The sequence below is a fragment of the Lithobates pipiens genome, unplaced genomic scaffold (assembly GCF_037356315.1).
Source record: "Lithobates pipiens isolate NorthernLeopardFrog02 unplaced genomic scaffold, aLitPip1_a1.2 Scaffold_18, whole genome shotgun sequence".
In the NCBI taxonomy this organism is placed as follows: domain Eukaryota; kingdom Metazoa; phylum Chordata; class Amphibia; order Anura; family Ranidae; genus Lithobates; species Lithobates pipiens.
The window spans coordinates 645,639,412-645,658,986 of NW_027507758.1; the positions used below are offsets into that span (position 1 = coordinate 645,639,412).

The window sequence follows — 19,575 nt, forward strand, 5'->3', positions numbered from 1 at the left end:
GCAGTCTCTCTCTCTGTGAGGGCAATGTGGAGCAGTCTCTCTCTCTCTCTCTGTGAGGGCAATGTGGAGCAGTCTCTCTCTCTCTTTGAGGGCAATGTGAAGCAGTCTCTCTCTCTCTCTCTCTGTGCGGGCAATGTGGAGCAGTCTCTCTCTCTCTCTCTCTCGGTACGGGCAATGTGGGGCAGCCTCTCTGTCTCTCTCTGTGAGGGCAATGTGGAGCCGTCTCTCTCTCTGTGAGGGCAATGTGGAGCAGTCTCTTTCTCTCTCTCTCTGTGAGGGAAATGTGGAGCAGTCTCTCTCTCTCTCTCTCTCTGTGAGGGAAATGTGGAGCAAACTCTCGTTCTCTGTGTGGGAAATGTGGAACAGCCTCTCTGTCTCTCTGAGGGCAATGTGGAGCAGTCTCTCTCTCTCTCTCTCTCTCTGTGAGGGCAATGTGGAGCAGTCTATCTCTCTCTCTCTCTGTGAGGGCAATGTGGAGCAGTCTATCTCTCTCTTTGAGGGCAATGTGGAGCAGTCTCTCTCTCTCTCTCTCAGGGAAATGTAGAGCAGTCTCTCTGTCTCTGTGAGGGCAATGTGGAGCAGTCACTCTCTCTCTCTGAGGGCAATGTGGAGCAGTCTCTCTCTCTTTGCAGGCAATGTGGAGCAGTCTCTCTCTCTCTCGGTGAGGGCAATGTGGAGCAGTCTCTCTCTCTCTCTGTGAGGGCAATGTGGAACAGTCTCTCTCTCTCTCTCTCTCTCTCTCTCCCCATTATGGAGCAGCCTCTTTGTCTCTATCTGTGAGGGCAATGTGGAGCAGTCTCTCTCTCTCTCTGTGTGCAGGCAATGTGGAGCAGTCTCTCTCTCTCTGTGCAGGCAATGTGGAGCAGTTTCTCTCTCTCTGAGGGTAATGTGGACCAGCCTCTCTGTCACTCTCTGTGCGGCCAATGTGGAGCAGTTTCTATGTCTCTGTAAGGGAAATAAGGGAAATGTGGAGCAGTCTCTCTCTCTCTCTCTCTCATATGTGGAGCAGTTTCTCCCTCTGTCTCTCTCTGTGCAAGCAATGAGGAGCAGTCTCTGTGAGGGAAATGCGGAGCAGCCTCTCTGTCTCTCTCTGTGCGGACAATGTGGAGCAGTCTCTCCCTCTCTCTGTGAGGGCAATGTGGAGCAGTCTCTCTCTCTCTCTCTGTGCGGGCAATGTGGGGCAGCCTCTCTGTCTCTCTCTGTGAGGGCAATGTGGAGCAGTCTCTCTCTCTGTGAGGGCAATGTGGAGCAGTCTATCTCTCTCTCTCTCTGTGAGGGCAATGTGGAGCAGTCTCTCTCTCTCTTTGAGGGCAATGTGAAGCAGTCTCTCTCTCTCTCTCTGTGCGGGCAATGTGGGGCAGCCTCTCTGTCTCTCTCTGTGAGGGCAATGTGGAGCAGTCTCTCTCTCTGTGAGGGCAATGTGGAGCAGTCTCTTTCTCTCTCTCTCTGTGAGGGAAATGTGGAGCAGTCTCTCTCTCTCTCTCTGTGAGGGAAATGTGGAGCAAACTCTCGTTCTCTGTGTGGGAAATGTGGAACAGCCTCTCTGTCTCTCTCTCTGAGGGCAATGTGGAGCAGTCTCTCTCTCTCTCTATGAGGGAAATGTAAAGCAATCTCTCTCTCTCTCTCTCTCTCTCTCTCTCTCTCTCTCTGTGTGAGGGCAATGTGGAGCAGTCTCTATCTCTCTCTCTCTCCCTGTGAGGGAAATGTGAAGCAGTCTCTCTCTCTCTCTCTCTCTCTCTCTCTGAGATGTGGAGCAGTCTCTCTCTCTCTCTGTGAGGGAAATGTGGAGCAAACTCTCGTTCTCTGTGTGGGAAATGTGGAACAGCCTCTCTGTCTCTCTCTCTGAGGGCAATGTGGAGCAGTCTCTCTCTATGAGGGAAATGTAAAGCAATCTCTCTCTCTCTCTGTGTGAGGGCAATGTGGAGCAGTCTCTCTCTCTCTCTCTCTCTCTCTCTCTCTCTCTCTCTCTCTGTGAGGGAAATGTGAAGCAGTCTCTCTCTCTCTCTCCCTCTCTCTCTCTCAGGGCAAGGTGGAGCAGTCTCTCTCTCACTCTGTGTGAGGGAAATGTGGAGCAGTCTCTCTGTGAGGGCAATGTGGAGCAGTCTCTCTCTCTCTGTGAGGGCAATGTGGAGCAGTCTCTCTCTCTGTGCAGGCAATGTGGAACAGTCTCTCTCTCTTTGCAGGCAATGTGGAGCAGTCTCTCTCTCTCTCTCTCTCTCTCTCTCTCCCTGTGAGGGAAATGTGAAGCAGTCTCTCTCTCTCTCTCCCTCTCTCTCTCTCTCTCTCTCTCTCTCAGGGCAAGGTGGAGCAGTCTCTCTCTCACTCTGTGTGAGGGAAATGTGGAGCAGTCTCTCTGTGAGGGCAATGTGGAGCAGTCTCTCTCTCTCTGTGAGGGCAATGTGGAGCAGTCTCTCTCTCTGTGCAGGCAATGTGGAACAGTCTCTCTCTCTTTGCAGGCAATGTGGAGCAGTCTCTCTCTCTCTCTCTCTGTGAGGGAAATGTGGAACAGTCTCTCTCTGTGAGGGAGATGTGGAGCAGTCTCTCCCCCTCTCTCTCTGTGAGGGAAATGTGGAGCAGTCTCTCTCTCTCTCTCTCTCTGTGAGGGCAATGTGGAGCAGTCTCTCTCTCTCTGTGAGGGCAATGTGGAGCAGTCTCTCTCTCTCTCTCTCTCTCTCCCTCCCTCTCCCCATTATGGAGCAGCCTCTTTGTCTCTATCTGTGAGGGCAATGTGGAGCAGTCTCTCTCTCTCTCTGTGCAGGCAATGTGGAGCAGTCTCTCTCTCTCTGAGGGTAATGTGGACCAGCCTCTCTGTCACTCTCTGTGCGGCCAATGTGGAGCAGTTTCTATGTCTCTGTAAGGGAAATGTGGAGCAGTCTCTCTCTCTCTGTGCAGGCAATGTGGAGCAGTCTCTCTCTCTCTGTGCAGGCAATGTGGAGCAGTCTCTCTCTCTGTGCAGGCAATGTGGAGCAGTCTCTCTCTCTCTCTGTGCAGGCAATGTGGAGCAGTCTCTCTCTCTCTGAGGGTAATGTGGACCAGCCTCTCTGTCACTCTCTGTGCGGCCAATGTGGAGCAGTTTCAATGTCTCTGTAAGGGAAATAAGGGAAATGTGGAGCAGTCTCTCTCTCTCTCTCATATGTGGAGCAGTTTCTCCCTCTGTCTCTCTCTGTGCAAGCAATGAGGAGCAGTCTCTGTGAGGGAAATGCGGAGCAGCCTCTCTGTCTCTCTCTGTGCGGACAATGTGGAGCAGTCTCTCCCTCTCTCTGTGAGGGCAATGTGGAGCAGTCTCTCTCTCTGTGCGGGCAATGTGGGGCAGCCTCTCTGTCTCTCTCTGTGAGGGCAATGTGGAGCAGTCTCTCTCTCTGTGAGGGCAATGTGGAGCAGTCTCTCTCTCTCTCTTTGAGGGCAATGTGAAGCAGTCTCTCTCTCTCTCTCTCTCTCTCAGGGAAATGTAGAGCAGTCTCTCTGTCTCTGTGAGGGCAATGTGGAGCAGTCACTCTCTCTCTGTGGGCAATGTGGAGCAGTCACTCTCTCTCTGTGGGCAATGTGGAGCAGCTTCTCTGTCTCTGTGAGGGAAATGTGGAGCAGTCTCTTTCTCTCTGCCTGTCCAGTCAATGTGGAGCAGTCTCTCTCTCTCTGTGAGGAAAATGTGGAGCAGTCTATCTCTCTCTCTCCTCTGTCTCTCTCTCCTCTGTCTCTCTCTCTCTCGCCACTCTGTCTCTGTGGGCAGTGTGGAGCAGTCTCTCTCTCTGTCTTTCCAGTCAATGTGGAGCAGTCTCTCTGTCTCTGTGAGGGAAATGTGGAGCAGTTACTCTCTCTCTGTGGGCAATGTGGAGCAGCTTCTCTGTCTCTGTGAGGGAAATGTGGAGCAGTCTCTTTCTCTCTGCCTGTCCAGTCAATGTGGAGCAGTCTCTCTCTCTCTGTGAGGAAAATGTGGAGCAGTCTATCTCTCTCTCTCCTCTGTCTCTCTCTCCTCTGTCTCTCTCTCTCTCGCCACTGTCTCTGTGGGCAGTGTGGAGCAGTCTCTCTCTCTGTCTTTCCAGTCAATGTGGAGCAGTCTCTCTGTCTCTGTGAGGGAAATGTGGAGCAGTCTCTCTGTCTCTGTGAGGAAAATGTGGAGCAGTCTCTCTGTCTCTGTGAGGAAAATGTGGAGCAGTCTCTCTGTCTCTGTGAGGAAAATGTGGAGCAGTCTTACTAGTCTTATAAATGACAACAATATACCACATTCCCGACACTTGTTTTATGGTCATATATGACCACCCATGTCTTTATATCTATGCACGCCCATCGCTCTGGCGGCGTTCTGCACCTTTGTGGTTTATTGAGCATATTTGTGGTGTTTAGGGGTTCTTTCTTCACTGCGGGAGCTGCGATGCACTTTGTGGGTTCCCCCTTCCTCCCTACACACTCCTTGTGTCCGGAAGGTTCGGGTGGACGCCCTTCACGCATCGGTGCCACGGTCCTTACGTCATGCCCACAGCGTCAGCCCTGAAGTCATTGCGCTGATGCTGAGAGCACCAACTGCATGGTTTCTGTGGGGGGGAGGTTTTTGGCACCAATCACTGAGCGATTCATCAGCTCAGGTGCCGACACCCCTCGCCCTCACGGGCTCACGCAAGTGGCGTGTATTTACATATCTCCCAGTCGGAGCGGGCTGTCCACATGGCCTGTCTCCTCCTGGGGTTCCTGCACAACAACTGTTCTCCTGCTTGGTGTTGCATGGTAAGCAGCGATCGGGTAAGTGTTCCTGGGTTTAGCTTCACCCTGGCTTTTAGGATTTGCTTTACTGCACACTCTATCTTTCAATATATATATTTTTATTCATTTTATCACCATTCACTAGTTTAATGCTTGCACATATCTAGGTTACTGTCAGTCCCTTGTCACATATACATCAGTCCACTATATATATATATATATATATATATATATATATATATATATATTATATTTCTTATTCAACACTCCCTGTTATCATCACTATACATGCACATACACTGGGTTCATTGTTTATATACTACTTCCAAACTCATTACTATTTTAAAATACATACTAAATATTTGTTCCCAGACTACCCTGTTTGATGCCCCATACACCAGCATTGCCGTCACATGGAGACTACCCTCATACCCAGGTGCTTTTTAACACCACCCAATGCTGCTAATGTATACCACTCCGCCTCAGCTCCCACGGTGGAGTTTATGCCTCTGGCCCCCTATGTGCCATTCATTGCATGTTGCACTCACTGCCAGGGTTGGGAAGTGTGATTGGCAACCTTTCTTAAGTACTATTTTTCTCTATTCCCCTTTGTATAGAGTGTGGTTTACTATATTTCATAGAAATCTGTCGCATCTGCTCCTGATGAGCAGAAAACATGCATGAAGCGCGTCGAGCTATACTTGATGCTACAGTGATACTTATTACGCCCTGATGATGTCATCAATTTTAATTTAGTACAATTAAATGAATACTATGCGATTATAAACACGGGTACCGGGCATGCCATCTTTGGTAATTGCAGGCCATATTATTGTTATATATATTATCATTTGATCATTATGTACTCATCTTGAATCATGTGTTCATTTTTTTTATACCTTTTGTATCATCATATCTATGCCTTGTGCTAATTACATGTAATGAAATTATTATGAAATTATTCTTCTACTATATATTTGTGATGAATAAAATATTTTTTACTCTCACCTCCGCTTTTCAACTGCTTCATTTAAAGTCCCCAATCTGCTTTTGAATGTACCCAATACAGGGATGGAGGCGCCTTACCGTGCCTCATTTAAAGTCCCAAAATCCCCCCTTCTATAGATTATTCCTGTCCTGAGTGCGGGAAGTGTTTCCCTTCTAAATCCAATCTTAATGAGCATATAAGATCTCACACGGGGAGAAGCCGTATTCCTGTCCTGAGTGCGGGAAATGTTTTTCACAGAAGTCCAATCTTTTGAAACAGAGATCTCACTGAAGACACCAGAAAAGGAACTGACAAATTACACTTTCTTTTTTTTTTGTTTTGACATGCCAATCAGCCTAGTTAAGCTGCAGCTGGGAAATCTGTTCCATGAAAAGTAACAAAGACACAAACAAATTAAGAAAATTTTATTGGTCAACAAAACAGGACTTGGAAAAGAGCAAGGAAAGCAAAAAAAACACACATGTTAAATTTGAGACACTAAGGGCCGGTTCACACAGCGATGCGATGCGAGGCGACACGGCTCGCCTCGCCTCGCTCCCGCAAGTCGCCCCCGTTCAGTACTATGGAACCGTTCTGAGAGGAGCGACTCGAGTCGCTCCGACTCAGAAAAAAGGTTCCTGTACTACTTATGGGCGACTTCGGGGGCGACTTGCATTGACTTCTATACAGAAGTCCTCTGCAAGTCGCCGCTGAGATCCCCGCAGGTCGCGGCGAGGCAAGTCGGAGACGCCTCGCCGCGGCTCGCTGTGTGAACCGGCCCTAACAGAATATGTTTTTTGAGGTCTGACCATTTTGCATTGGAAATTAACAGGAGATAAAAGGACTCCGCCCACAAATGGACATCTATTAAGGATTTAAACATTAATTAGTCACAATATCTTGAGAAAGAATTTGCTAAATAATTCAGCACAGACAATTAAATAAAAGTGAAAAACCCACAAACGACACACATTGACAACATCAAAAATATTTCAGGGGAAAATATCCCCCACCCAAAAAAAATACAATAAACCAAAGTAGAAAACACTTCTGTTTTGCAAAGACATAACAAACAGAACACAAAGATAAAATACATGTGTTACAAACTCCATAAGGCCACCCAAATGTACGCTCTTGCCACCCTCACAATCTTGCCTCTTTTCAGGGCGAGGTAAAGAATGTTATCTGCAAGTTTTATATAACACCGGTTTGTGTGCTAATGAGGCAATTGAAAACACATGCACAGTCCATGAAACACACAAAATGCAAGTCCACCCAATGTAGAGACTGAAATTCAAAGTGGGTACACCTGTTAAGGATGTCTTTAAATCACTAACCCAAAAAACACGCTCTCTGAGCATGCCCAGAAACATCCAAGTGCTGTTCACACACAAAAAGAAGAAACAAAGAAAAGTCCCTGAGCATGCCCAGAATAACCCAAATGCAGCTAGCACAAAATAAGACTGGCCATACACCTATAGGTTATCTACAGATTTTCTATGGTCAGGTGGAAAAAGTGGAACAGATTCCTCCATCTACGCTGAACTGTGTGGATGGAAGAATCTCCCATGGGCTCAAGCTTCCATATGTTGCTCGTCGGCCCCGCTGGCTCTCACAATACCTGAACATTCTGATTGGGTGCAGGCATTGTTTAGGTTGAGCGTCAGCAGAGCTGACCAGCAAGATACTGAAGCTGTGTGTGGGGGGCTGACATATATACAGGTGTGTGTGGGGGGGCTGATATATATAAAGGTGTGTGTGGGGGCTGACATATATACAGGTGTGTGGGGGAGCTGACATATATACAGGTGTGGGGGGCTGACATATAAATGGGTATGTGGGGGGCGCTGACATAAAAACAGGTGTGTGGGGGGGCTGTTATATATACAGGTGTGTGGGGGGCTGACATATATACAGGATTGAGGGGGCTGACATATATACAGGTGTGTGGGGGGCTGATATATATACAGGTGTATGTGGGGGGCTGACATATATACAGGTGTGTGTAGGGGGCTGACATATATACATGTGTGTGTGGGAGCTGACATATATACAGGTGTGTATGGGGGCTGACATATATACAGGTGTGTGGGGGCTGACATATATACAGGTGTGTGTGGGGGGCTGACATATATACAGGTGTGTGGGGGCTGACATATATACAGGTGTGTGTGGGGGGGGGGGCTGACATATATACAGGTGTGTGGGGGCTGACATATATACAGGTGTGTGTGGGGGGCTGACATATATACAGGTGTGTGGGGGCTGACATATATACAGGTGTGTGGGGGCTGACATATATACAGGTGTGTGTGGGGGGGCTGACTTATATACAGGTGTGTGTGAGGGGGCTGACATATATACAGGTGTGTGGGGGCTGACATATATACAGGTGTGTGTGGGGGGCTGACATATATACAGGTGTGTGGGGGCTGACATATATACAGGTGTGTGGGGGCTGACATATATACAGGTGTGTGTGGGGGGCTGACATATATACAGGTGTGTGTGAGGGGGCTGACATATATACAGGTGTGTGGGGGCTGACATATATACAGGTGTGTGTGGGGGCTGACATATATACAGGTGTGTGGGGGCTTACATATATACAGGTGTGTGTGAGGGGGCTGACATATATACAGGTGTTTGGGGGGGGGGCACTGACATATATACAGGTGTGAGGGGGGCTGACATATATACAGGATCGAGGGGGGCTGAGTACATACAGGTAAGGTGGCCGATGTTTGAATTCAGTAGGATGGCTGTGGGCAAGCCCTGGGAAATGTTGGTGGTCAGGCTGGGGGGGAGGGGGCAGGCCTAAAGCTGTGTAAGGGGCCCAACAATTTCTGATGGCTGCCCTGCCCTTATCCTAACATAACATTGGGCCTCCTTGGCTAATGCCTTAACTGATTAACTGACAAGGATTCATAATTTACAATTTAGTAGAATATATGGTGAAACCTTAAAACCTTCCTATGAAAATCTCTTCTCTAAGGACAGTGAACTTCATTTAATCTCTTTAAAAAAATGTTGTGAACAAGATGGCTACTACTCATGTCCAGAGAATCACATTTAAAAATAATATATTTAGACCATTACAAATTAATTATTTTTAACCTCAATTGTTCTGACAATATACAGACACTTTCATGTACCAGCATCTAGCTTTACGGGAAAATAAGTACAGCTTCATTATCTGGTCATTGAAGTCCACCCCTCCCATATAAAGGTTATATTCGTGGACACAGAGAGGCTCTTCAACTACATCAGATACCATGCAAATTTCAACCATAGTTTCTGCATTAATGGAATTAGCCACTTGTCGCCCGCCCCACTGTCAAATGAGCTCTCATTCTGGGTGGACATCATATGGGGTGGTCGCAGCTGCGCCGTGTTGCTAGGACATGGGGAGACCCGATCTCTGTAAAGAGCTGCAGCCACAGCTCTTTAACCATGTGATCGGCTATGTCCAATCACAGCAGGTCACATGTATACACGGAGATGCCAGTAATCGGCACTCCTCGCCTCACACTGACAGAGTGTGAGGAGAGGAGAGCCAATCAACGGCATCTCCTAGCAGAGGACATCTAGGTATGTAATCAGGGCACTGATCATCAGTGTCCTGATTACAATAAAGCCCTCACAATGCCAGAAATATGTGCCCACCAGTGCCAGCAACCAGTGCCTATTAGTGATGCCCATCAATGCTGCCCGTCTGTGCCCACCAGTGCCACATATCAGTGCCACCTATCAGTGCCCATAAGTGCAGCATATTCGTGCCTCCTCATCAGTGCCCATAAGTGCCACCTCATCAGTGCAGCCTATTAGTGCCCCCTCATCAGTGCCCATCAGTGAAGGAGAAAAATTACTTATTTACAAAATTTACTGACAGAAACTAAGAAAGACCTTTTTTTTTTCAAAATTTCCATCTTTTTTTTTTTTTTAAGGTTAAGTTAAAAACCCCAGAAGTGATTAAATGGCACCAAAAGAAAGCTCTATTTGTGTGAAGAAAATGATAAAAAAAATCACATGGTTACAGTGTAGCATGACCGCGCAATTGTCATTCAGGGTGTGACAGCGATGAAAGCTGAGAAATGGCATGGGCAGGACGGGGGTGAAAGTACCCGGTATTGAGGTGGTTAATTGTCCTTCCACTTCACTGCGAGCAATTCATTAGTTCTCAAGCAGGCTTTCTCCTCCTTTCTACGTTGGATGTTTTACAAGCCATTGGGGGAAGGCCCAGCATTTAGATCGCACGGTGCCATGAGCCAATTTCAAGATTGTCTAAGTGTCTAAAAAGTGGCACTCTTCTATAGAAGTTGTCCACATACAAGTGTCCCTTGTGGAAAAAAGATGAAACCAAGTGTATCTTGCCCCTGCTCCCCATGTAGTGTGGGCAGTACGGGGGGCTCTATTTGCCTAAAGAAGTCTCCAATGTATCATGCGATATCCCAAACTTACCAACTATCGTTATCCCAACCCCCAGACTTTAGACCGCCATATGTTGCCAAATAGGAACAAGAGCTGGGACTACAATTTATGGAGAAACAAGTCAATATACTTTTCCTTCAAAACTTCCAAATGTGCCGGATAGCAAGAGTCAGGATTCAAGGTGCTGACCCGCTGGTACTACACACCGGAGAGGATCCATAAGATGTTCCCCCAGAGCTCAGACTTATGCTGGAGGTGTGGAGAGGACACTGGATCACTCCTCCACATCTTCTGGTCCTGCCACCTCCTTTAATCCTGGAAGGAGGTTCACTGCATAGTTCAGAAGTTCACTGACAGAGAACTACCATGGACCCCCGAGTTCTTTCTTCTGCACCACCACGAGATCCATATCGCCTCTCCTGCACACAGCGGCAAAAGGCTGCGTCCCGCTGTTTTGGAAGCAGACGCAGCCACCGTCGGTTGCTGGATGGCTGAAAACAGTGGTGTGCATTAATGCAATGGAGGACTTGGAGGCCACTGAGAAACGCCGTTGTGAGAAATATCTCACAAAATGATTCTATTGACATGAATTTGTCTATTCCGAGAAATACGCAGAGCCGGTGGCTTAGTTTGCTGATTGTGTGCTGCCTTATAAGGCTTCCCCCGGACATGGTTGGGTGACTGGATGGAGGCACCCCCTTCCCTCCTTACCCCCCTTTTTATTTTTCCTTCTTCCTCTTTCTCTACTTTTGCTCCATTGTTCTGTTAGTATTAGAGACCCTGTGGGTCATCTCTATCTTATTTTTATATCTGGCATCTATAAATACGGCGACTGACATGGAAAATTGTCACATGGGCTGCAGAGACTCCCTAGACCCAAAAGTCCAGGGAAGGTTTCCCAGAGATTGTGGTGTATATGTAAAGTGGTGTTTATAGGCTGGATTTTATATTTCAACTGTTTCTTTGTATGCACACCAATGCGCGGATTCTGTATTGTCTTACACAAATAAATAATTGAACAAAAAATGACATGTATAGCCTGTGGCCCTATCACAGAGCTTCTACATTTGGACCCCAGATCTGGCACACTTGCTGGGGAGATGCTGTTTGATTGGAAGGTGATCAGTGAAATGTATGATGGACTCATCTACATAGATGGTTGGTTGGGGCGTATACACATCTGAACATTTCTGGGAGAGGTAGTTTATGAAGGGCAGAATATTTAGGGTCACCTCGAGGACGACAAAGTGTGTGATCACTGAAATGCATAAAACACATTATCATCTCATATCTATGCCTGGGCATTGCAGCAGAGAACACGGGCATATGATGAATCAGGTCTCTGGACCAATATGATCTCGGCTCATTCTTTTTAGTAACGCCCATGTTGGGTGTTAGGCCCAAAAAAGTTTTATATTTATAAACCTTGATAGGTCTCCAATGCGAATTGTCTGGCAAGAGTTGAATTTGAAAAATCTAGGGGAGTTGTTACATTTTACAATTGGGCAGTGAATGGGGGAAGTACGAGCGCTGCACAATCTGTGGGCTGCCAATCAGCATTTGCAAGCACATCTGGAAGAACACTATGGGCTCTATGGGTCTGTGGTCGAATTCTTGGTGGCTGTGGGATGCCACTAGTGCTAGCCACCTCACCAGCTTGGACTCCATTTGTGGGACTTGCCAGGTCAGCACAAAATACTTCTGTCCTGGTATGTAAAAGACTAGGATGTACTAGGCCGCTGGTGCCTGCGTGCTCACCAAAAGGTAGTGTGGCACTAGTACTGGCATCCTGCAGCATATAAGACAAATCAAGTGTTCCTAGCACTTCAGCTACCCAGGGTCGGGTACATCTGACCTTAGCAGGGACCTCTCCTCCATCCTCTGATCTCCCTGTCAGGATGCTTCTGCTCTCTACAGGTCGTATTTAGAGCCTGATTCTGTCACTGAGGATTCCCCCTTCACTCCCAGCTGTCATACTCAGAATCCTGTAGGCCTCTTCACTAGAGTACCTTTGTTGAGACATTTTGGCCACTAAATTCACAGGTACTTAATGTGACTCACAAGAAAAAGAGGTTCTGGCTTTCAGCGACTGCTTGAACTACTACAAATGTAATACAATCTCCGGCCTCCTTCAGTCTAATGAGGACCTCAAGGGCCAGAGATAGCTGACATCCTTCTGTATATGGTTGATTGTGAGGGATAGTGGGTGAAAGGTGGAAGTTATTGGGCACCAGACACTTCTTGAATGCAAAATAGATGTTTATTTCTCTTACAAACTTTTTTGGGGAAAGAGGGTTAGGGCCAAGACACCTTTAAATAGTTGCAAGTTCAATTAGCAGACTCCGAGACTTCAATAGGAAATCAGCCATTGCGGGAAATGACTCCAGCAAGACACCACATCTGCACATGTAGGAATGCTGTCTCCTATGGCAACAGTGTTTAACAGTACCTAACACACAGCGTAACAGTTCTCTCAGCTTCACAACTTCTCCTTGTAGTTCTTCAGCCCACTGAGCTCCCGATCTCTCACTAGACCCTCTGATTCAGACTCTGAATCCCTTGAGCTTCTCCAATCTTCACAGTTGTAGCTTGCTCAAGCGTCACACCCGCCACTCTGCTGGGTCCCTAGTTTGGCACTCCAGATACTTGTCAAGTTTCACCTCATTGGCCTGCTCAGTCCCTGGCTTGACACAAAAATCTGCTCTACAAGTGTCACCTCCGCTGGTTGGGTCCCTGGCTTTATCACCACCTGAATTTTCATGATTCTCCAGCATGCCTGTTCAGTGAGAATACTGCTCCAGTACTTGCTTCAGTTACTCTCTGTGGTCCCTGGTAATAAGGTGGTTGGTCCCTTAGTGGTGACAGCTCCGGCTGGCAGAACCGTCACTTCTGGTTGGACTGCAAGCTGCAATCCAAACCCTGCGCTGCTCTCTTGCTTCTGGATAGGCCTTCAGACAGCCAAGCAGCCAGACACCCCCAGGATAGGCCCAATCTCCGGCCTAGCAGCCCAGAGCCCAGAGCACACAACACACGTCCACCCAGACTGCCGTCCAGGTGGCACAGAACATCGAACACCTGACTCCACCAAAATATGTAGGCTCTCCCAGCAGGCCAAGAGATTCAAGAAAACCCCTACCCATTGGCTGAGATACCCCATATACCCATAACCTGACCTTGAGTTGTCCTTCTCAATCTAATACCTCCAAGTGCCCGGCCACCTGGTGGTGGAAGAGAAAAGTGCAACCAGGCCAGACCTGGGGAGAAATCAATAGATCTCTAACAATCAACCAGGATAACTACTCCTGGCAAGTAAATTTGTGAGGAGCTCCCTGTCTAAACTCCAGGGTTCTGCACAAATAAAACTTACCTGCTAGTGCTAGAAGAGATCAGGCCTGATTCTGCCAACACTGCGGTTATGTGTGCAATGTATCAGAGGTGCCGGTGATCTACTGACACTGCACTTGTTGGGGGGCAGAAGGGCTGATCTGCTTACACTGCGTTATTAGGGACACTATACTAAGGGGGGACACTAATATAATTCTGTTCATGATCAGGATATTGATCCATACAGACACTATACTAGCAATGGTGGTGATCAGGATATTGATCCATACAGACAATATATTAGTAATGGCGGTGATCAGGATATTGATCCATACAGACACTATACTAGTAATGTCGGTGATCAGGATCCTATAAGGTGAGTGCGATAGTGTGCAGACAATCTAATTCTAGCTGACCCTGGCGCTATCTGATGTAACAAGTGATGCTAATACAGCGATTGGTGAAAAATACTGTACACTGACGCTGTACTAATGGCGCTGGTTGGGTGACAGGGGTGATCAAAGGGTGAATGAGGACAATCAATGGGGTTAAATGTGCCAATATAAGGTGTGCGGGTGTAAAGTGTGGTGATTATACTCACAGTGTGGTGTTCTCTTCTCTTCCTGAACCGAAAAGGAGACAGAAAATGTTTCTGGACAGCCGCACTCTGAAGAAATTGCTTTTTTATTCAAAAAAATCTAAATCAAAAATACATGCCACAGCAGAGAGGAGACTGACACGTTTTGCACTAACAGTAGTGCTTACTTATAGCTATGAGTAAGCACTACTGTTTGTGCGAAATGTGTCAGCTCCCCTGTCAGCTGTGGCATGTATTTTTGATTTTGATGTGATTTTTTAATAAAAAGGCAATTTCTTCAGGGTGCGGCTGTCCAGAACCATTTCCTGTCTCATTGCTACTAGCAATTTGCCAGCACTTGTGGCTCCTGAACTGAGAGAGAGGTTCACTACTTGTGTGTTCTCCTGAAGCAGTGATATCCTCCCTTCTGAACCGAATAGGACTCGGGAAGAAAGAAATAACAAGATAGCTCCCCGTGTTTACAAAATAAAACACAGGAGTGATTTGTCATTGGCTGCCAGTGATCATCAGAGTATGGGGCAAAATAATTGGCTGGGACCTGCTGACAATCTTGTCCTACAGCCAATGACAGTAAAGGTTTCTGGGTGTGCGCATGCATGGGTGCGGACCTGAAAGAAAGCCATGACATAAAATGACATTACCAGACATGTATGAGCCGCCCATCCATTGTATTTTTACAACACTTCATCCATGTCTTTGGTGATCTCTGATCTCCTTATCAACTGTTTCTTACATGATGGAGATCAGCCATGGAGTATATCTGAGGTGTATATCAGGGTGTGCTTCTTCCCCACATGAGACCTGTGATCTCCAGCAACATTCATATAGAAGACATTTCCCATACACAAGGCTCTAATACACCTCGAGGGTTGTGGGGTCCCTGATGTACAGGAAGACAGGACTTCAATGAGGAGCAATTCCCCCACTCGGGACAGGAAAGTGGCTTCTCCCTGTGTGAGATCTCTGATGTCTGGAAAGATTGGCCTTCACTGAAAAACATTTCCCACACTCAGGACAGGAATACGGCTTCTCCCCTGTGTGACATCTCTGATGCAAGTAAAGATTGGACTTCACTGAAAAACATTTCCCGCACTCAGAACAGGAATATGGCTTCTGCCCCGTGTGAGATCTCTGATGTATGTCAAGATGCGACTTCACTGAAAAACATTTCCCGCACTCAGGACAGGAATACAGCTTCTGCCCTGTGTGAAAATTCTGATGTGTGGAAAGACTGGACTTATGTGAAAAACATTTCCCACACTCAGGACAGGAAAACGGCTTCTCCCCTGTGTGAGATCTCTGATGTGCATTAAAATTGGACTTCTGTAAAAAACATTTCCCGCACTCAGGACAGGAATATGGCTTCTCTCCTTTGTGATATCTCTGATGTGCGTAAAGATTGGACTTCTGTGAAAAACATTTCTCACACTCAGGACAGGAATATGTTTTCTCCCCCGTGTGAGATCTCTGATGTTTATCAAGACTGGACCTCACTGAAAAACATTTCCCACACTCAGGACAGGAATACGGTTTCTCCCCTGTGTGAGCTCTCTGATGTTTGTCAAGACTAGACTTCACTGCAAAACATTTCCCGCACTCAGGACAGGAATACGGCTTCTCTCCTGTGTGAGATCGTATATGCACATTAAGATGGGATTTAAAACGGAAACACTTCCCGCACTCAGTACAGGAAAGCCTCTTCTCTGTTGGAAGGACGGCACCGTCTCTCACAGTCTGAGGTTCCTCAGGATAAGAGGAATACGATGGTCCATCTACACTGTGTGGTGCCGGATGGACATTTGAGGTAGTCGGGTTTTCTCCTGGACTATACTGTGTGATGTCCTCATCTTCTACTTTACAGTCTGGAGACAAAGTGAGACAATCCTCTGAGGTTTTCCTCATCTCCCGTCCATCTACTAAAATAGAAATACAAAGATTATTACTAGACATGAGCTGATTGGTTCCCCTAAACCAGGACTCCGCCCACATCAGGCAGCTTTGTCTCTGAGGATCTTACAATTCCCCCCTCAAGGTAACTAGTAAATGGGTCCTCTGTAGGGTGGCAACTAATGATTATTTTCAGAGTTGATTAGTTGAGCGATTATTATTTTGATTAATCGACTAATTGGATAAAAACCTCAAAAAAAGTTTGGTGTATAATTGAGTTAATATTCTTGAATATCTATATACAGTGGTAAATATAAATCTCCAGATATATAGTTGGATATTTAATCCACTCTGAGAATAACAGACAGATAGAGGTATTATTAGAGGGAGAATCTGCTACATATCAGAATCAGAGATCAACATTATTAAAATGTAAAAAAAGAGGTAAAACGCTGTTTTGCAGATGATCAGACAGGAGTGTAATATAATATGATGGATGACAGACTCCCTTGTCATAGACAGGTAGGTGGGTACAAGCTCCCTGCACCTGATGTCACTTATGCTGGCCGAACAGAAACTCATTTTTCTTTCAAAAAAATTCATCCAATTTTTTAACCATTAGTGGGTCAAATCAACGTTCATTTTCCACCACAGTGACGGGAAAATTCAAAAGGAGCAGAACAGAAAACTCTTCTCCATCGAACAAATTTTCACATTGTGTATGTGGTTTGTGGTCAGAAGTTACATTCATTTTATAATTGATTGTTAAAACTACGTTGAATTTTCTAATTACAATCGTCCATTCATCGAATGTACAAATAATTTTCATACAAATATTTGTGTGAATATTCTCGTCCAATAATGGATCCGTGTATGGCCATCATAGGACATTTAGTAGCAGCAGCATGATTTTGTTTAATCATCTGTTATGATGGGGATAAAAAAATATTCCTTTATATTACAAAAACATCAGATAATCACTACTATAAGGGATTCATTTATACTGTGAAATAGTGAAAGTAATATATCTTATATAATATATATATAATAATAAATATACCCAGAAGTAGGATATATGGGGATTTTACCTGGGAGTCATGGGGGAAAAAACTTTTATATTAACCACTTTCCGACCAGCCGCCATCATTATATGTCGTCAGGCCGGCACATTCCCGCAAACCACCGTAGATGTACGTCGGCTCCATTAAGGAGTCACAGCGTGCGCACCATTTGTATGGTCGAGGACCTGATCTGCCTGGCCGTGGGGCTGCAATGTCCTCTCCTCCGAGAGCCAGAACAGGGATCTGTCAATGTAAACAGACGGATCCCCATTCTGACAGGAGAGTTAGAGAAAGATCTGCTGTTCCTAGTGATTAGGAACAGCAATCTGTCTCCTCCTCCAGTCAGTCCAGTCCCCATTCAGTTATAAACAATCCCACCCCCTGAGGAAGACACGTGATGTAACGCATAGGGTGTGATCGGAGTATACAGCAGACCAGAAGTGACGTGATATTTGGCATGAACACAGTTTGTTTGTTTTTCCTTGGCACGTTTTTTATTATATTGATGTAAGTGGCATTTTTAAGTCTAATAAATTCTTTGGTAACGGTAATACACTATTGGAGGCTGATTTACCTTACATGTGATATGGATTACCTTGAATGAGGGGCGGAATCTTTTTGGGAAGAGGCATATTGGTGACCCTGGATCCTGGAAGTGGTGGTGATCGTTGTTTTACTGGATGAAGATCTAAGGCATATGTTATATGTCCATGAGGTGAGAGTCCTGTGAGCACAGTGGTGTGGTGTCAGCCATTTCACTCATGAGAATACACCAAGAGATTATTTCTTCACCGTCTTCACTGGTTGCACCTTCCTGAATATTGATCTATTCATTCATAAGGACTTTACTGCACTTTTTTAAAATATTTCTTTTTACTTCATTTTGTTATGAAATATTGGATGTACTTTAACCACTTGCCAACCGCCGCACGCCGATATACATCGGCAGAATGGCACGGCTGGGCATGTGGACGTATATATATATATGTCCACTATAATATGCGGCATTGTGGGGCGAACATGCGCCGCTGGTGGTGTGCACCCGCTGCAAGCTCCTTGAGTGTGACCGCGAGCTCCATGAGTGTGACCGCGGGTTCCGCAGACTTGATGTCCGCCGGGAGTCCCACGATCATCTCACGGAGAGGAGGAACGGGGAACTGCTGCTGTGAACAAGCATTTCCCTGTTCTGCCTAGTGACAGGACACTGATCGTCTGCTCCCTGTGATCAGGAGCGGTGATCAGTGCCGTGTCACACGTAGCCCATCCCCCCACAGTTAGAACACATACCTAGGACACACTTAACCCCTTTAGCGCCCTAAATGTGACTGGCCCTACTAGTTAACCCCTTCACTGCCAGTCACATTTACACAGTAATCAGTGCATTTTTATAGCACTAATCACTGTATAAATGTGAATGGTCCCAAAATAGTGTCAAAAGTGTCCGATGTGTCTGCCATAATGTTGCAGTCATGATAAAAATCGCTGATCACCGCCATTACTATTGAAAAAAGAAAATTAATAAAAAAATGCCATAAAACTATCCCCTATTTTGTAGATGCTATAACTTTTGCACAAACCAATTAATACACACTTACTGTGATTTTTTTTTTTTACCACAAATATGTAGAAGAATATATATCGGCCTAAACATAAAAAAATATTTTTTATATGTTTTTTGGGGGTATTTATTATAGCAAAAAGATATTGGTTTTTTATTTTTTATTTTTTTATTTTCACTCTTTTTTTGTTTATAGCGCAAAAAATAAAAGCTGCAGAGGTGATCAAATAACACCAAAAGAAAAATCTATTTGTGGGAAAAAAGGACGTCAATTTTGTTTGGGTACAACATCACACGTGCAATTGTCAGTTAAAGCGACACAGTGCTGAATTGAGAAAGTGCTCTGGTCTTTGGGCAGCCAAATGGTCCATGGCTGAAGTGGTTAATAGGTGTTTTTTGTCACCGCATTCTTGACGATCGGAATTTCCAACAACTTTGTGCGACTGTGTATGCAAGACACAAGTTTGAGCCAACATCCGTCGGAAAAAATCCGATGGATTTTTTTGTCAGAATGTCCGATCGTGTGTACGGGGGATAAGTCCGTAGGGTTCAATATTGAGTTGGCCCACCCTTTGCAGCTATAACAGCTTCAACTCTTCTGGGAAGGCTGTCCACAAGGTTTAAGAGTATGTCTATGGGAATGTTTGACCATTCTTCCAGAAGCGCATTTGTGAGGTCAGGCACTGATGTTGGATGAGAAGGCCTGGCTCACAGTCTCAGCTCTAATTCATCCCAAAGGTGTTCTATCGCATTAAGGTCAGGACTCTGTGCAGGCCAGTTAAATTCCTTCACCCCAAACTCGCTCATCCATGGACCTTGCTTTGTCCACTGGTCCCAATCATTTGGTGGGGGGGGATTATGGTGTGGGGGGAGGGGGGATTATGGTGAGGGGTTGTTTGGTGGAGGGGGGATTATGATGTGGGGGAGGGTGGTTATGATGTGGGGTTGTTTTTCAGGGGTTTGGCTTGGCCTCTTACTTCCAGTGAAGGGAACTCTTAAGGCGTCATCATACCACGACATTTTGGACAATTTC

At 46.0% G+C, this 19,575-nt stretch overlaps 2 protein-coding genes across 4 annotated transcripts in view; both read right to left on the bottom strand.

Annotated features, from left to right (window-relative positions):
* Window positions 1-19,575, bottom strand: part of LOC143989625 (uncharacterized) — a 346,853-nt gene that overhangs the window by 310,131 nt on the left and 17,147 nt on the right. The window lies entirely within an intron of this gene.
* Window positions 1-19,575, bottom strand: part of LOC143989559 (uncharacterized) — a 205,885-nt gene that overhangs the window by 101,041 nt on the left and 85,269 nt on the right. The window contains exon 10 of one of the 3 annotated variants that reach the window (XM_077489739.1): window positions 14,238-15,952. The exons of the other annotated variants lie outside the window; for them this stretch is intronic. Coding sequence (XP_077345865.1) covers window positions 14,940-15,952 — 1,013 coding nt within the window. The 3' untranslated portion in view covers window positions 14,238-14,939. Of the gene's footprint in view, window positions 1-14,237; window positions 15,953-19,575 lie in introns of those variants that run through there. 3 annotated transcript variants of the gene reach the window in all.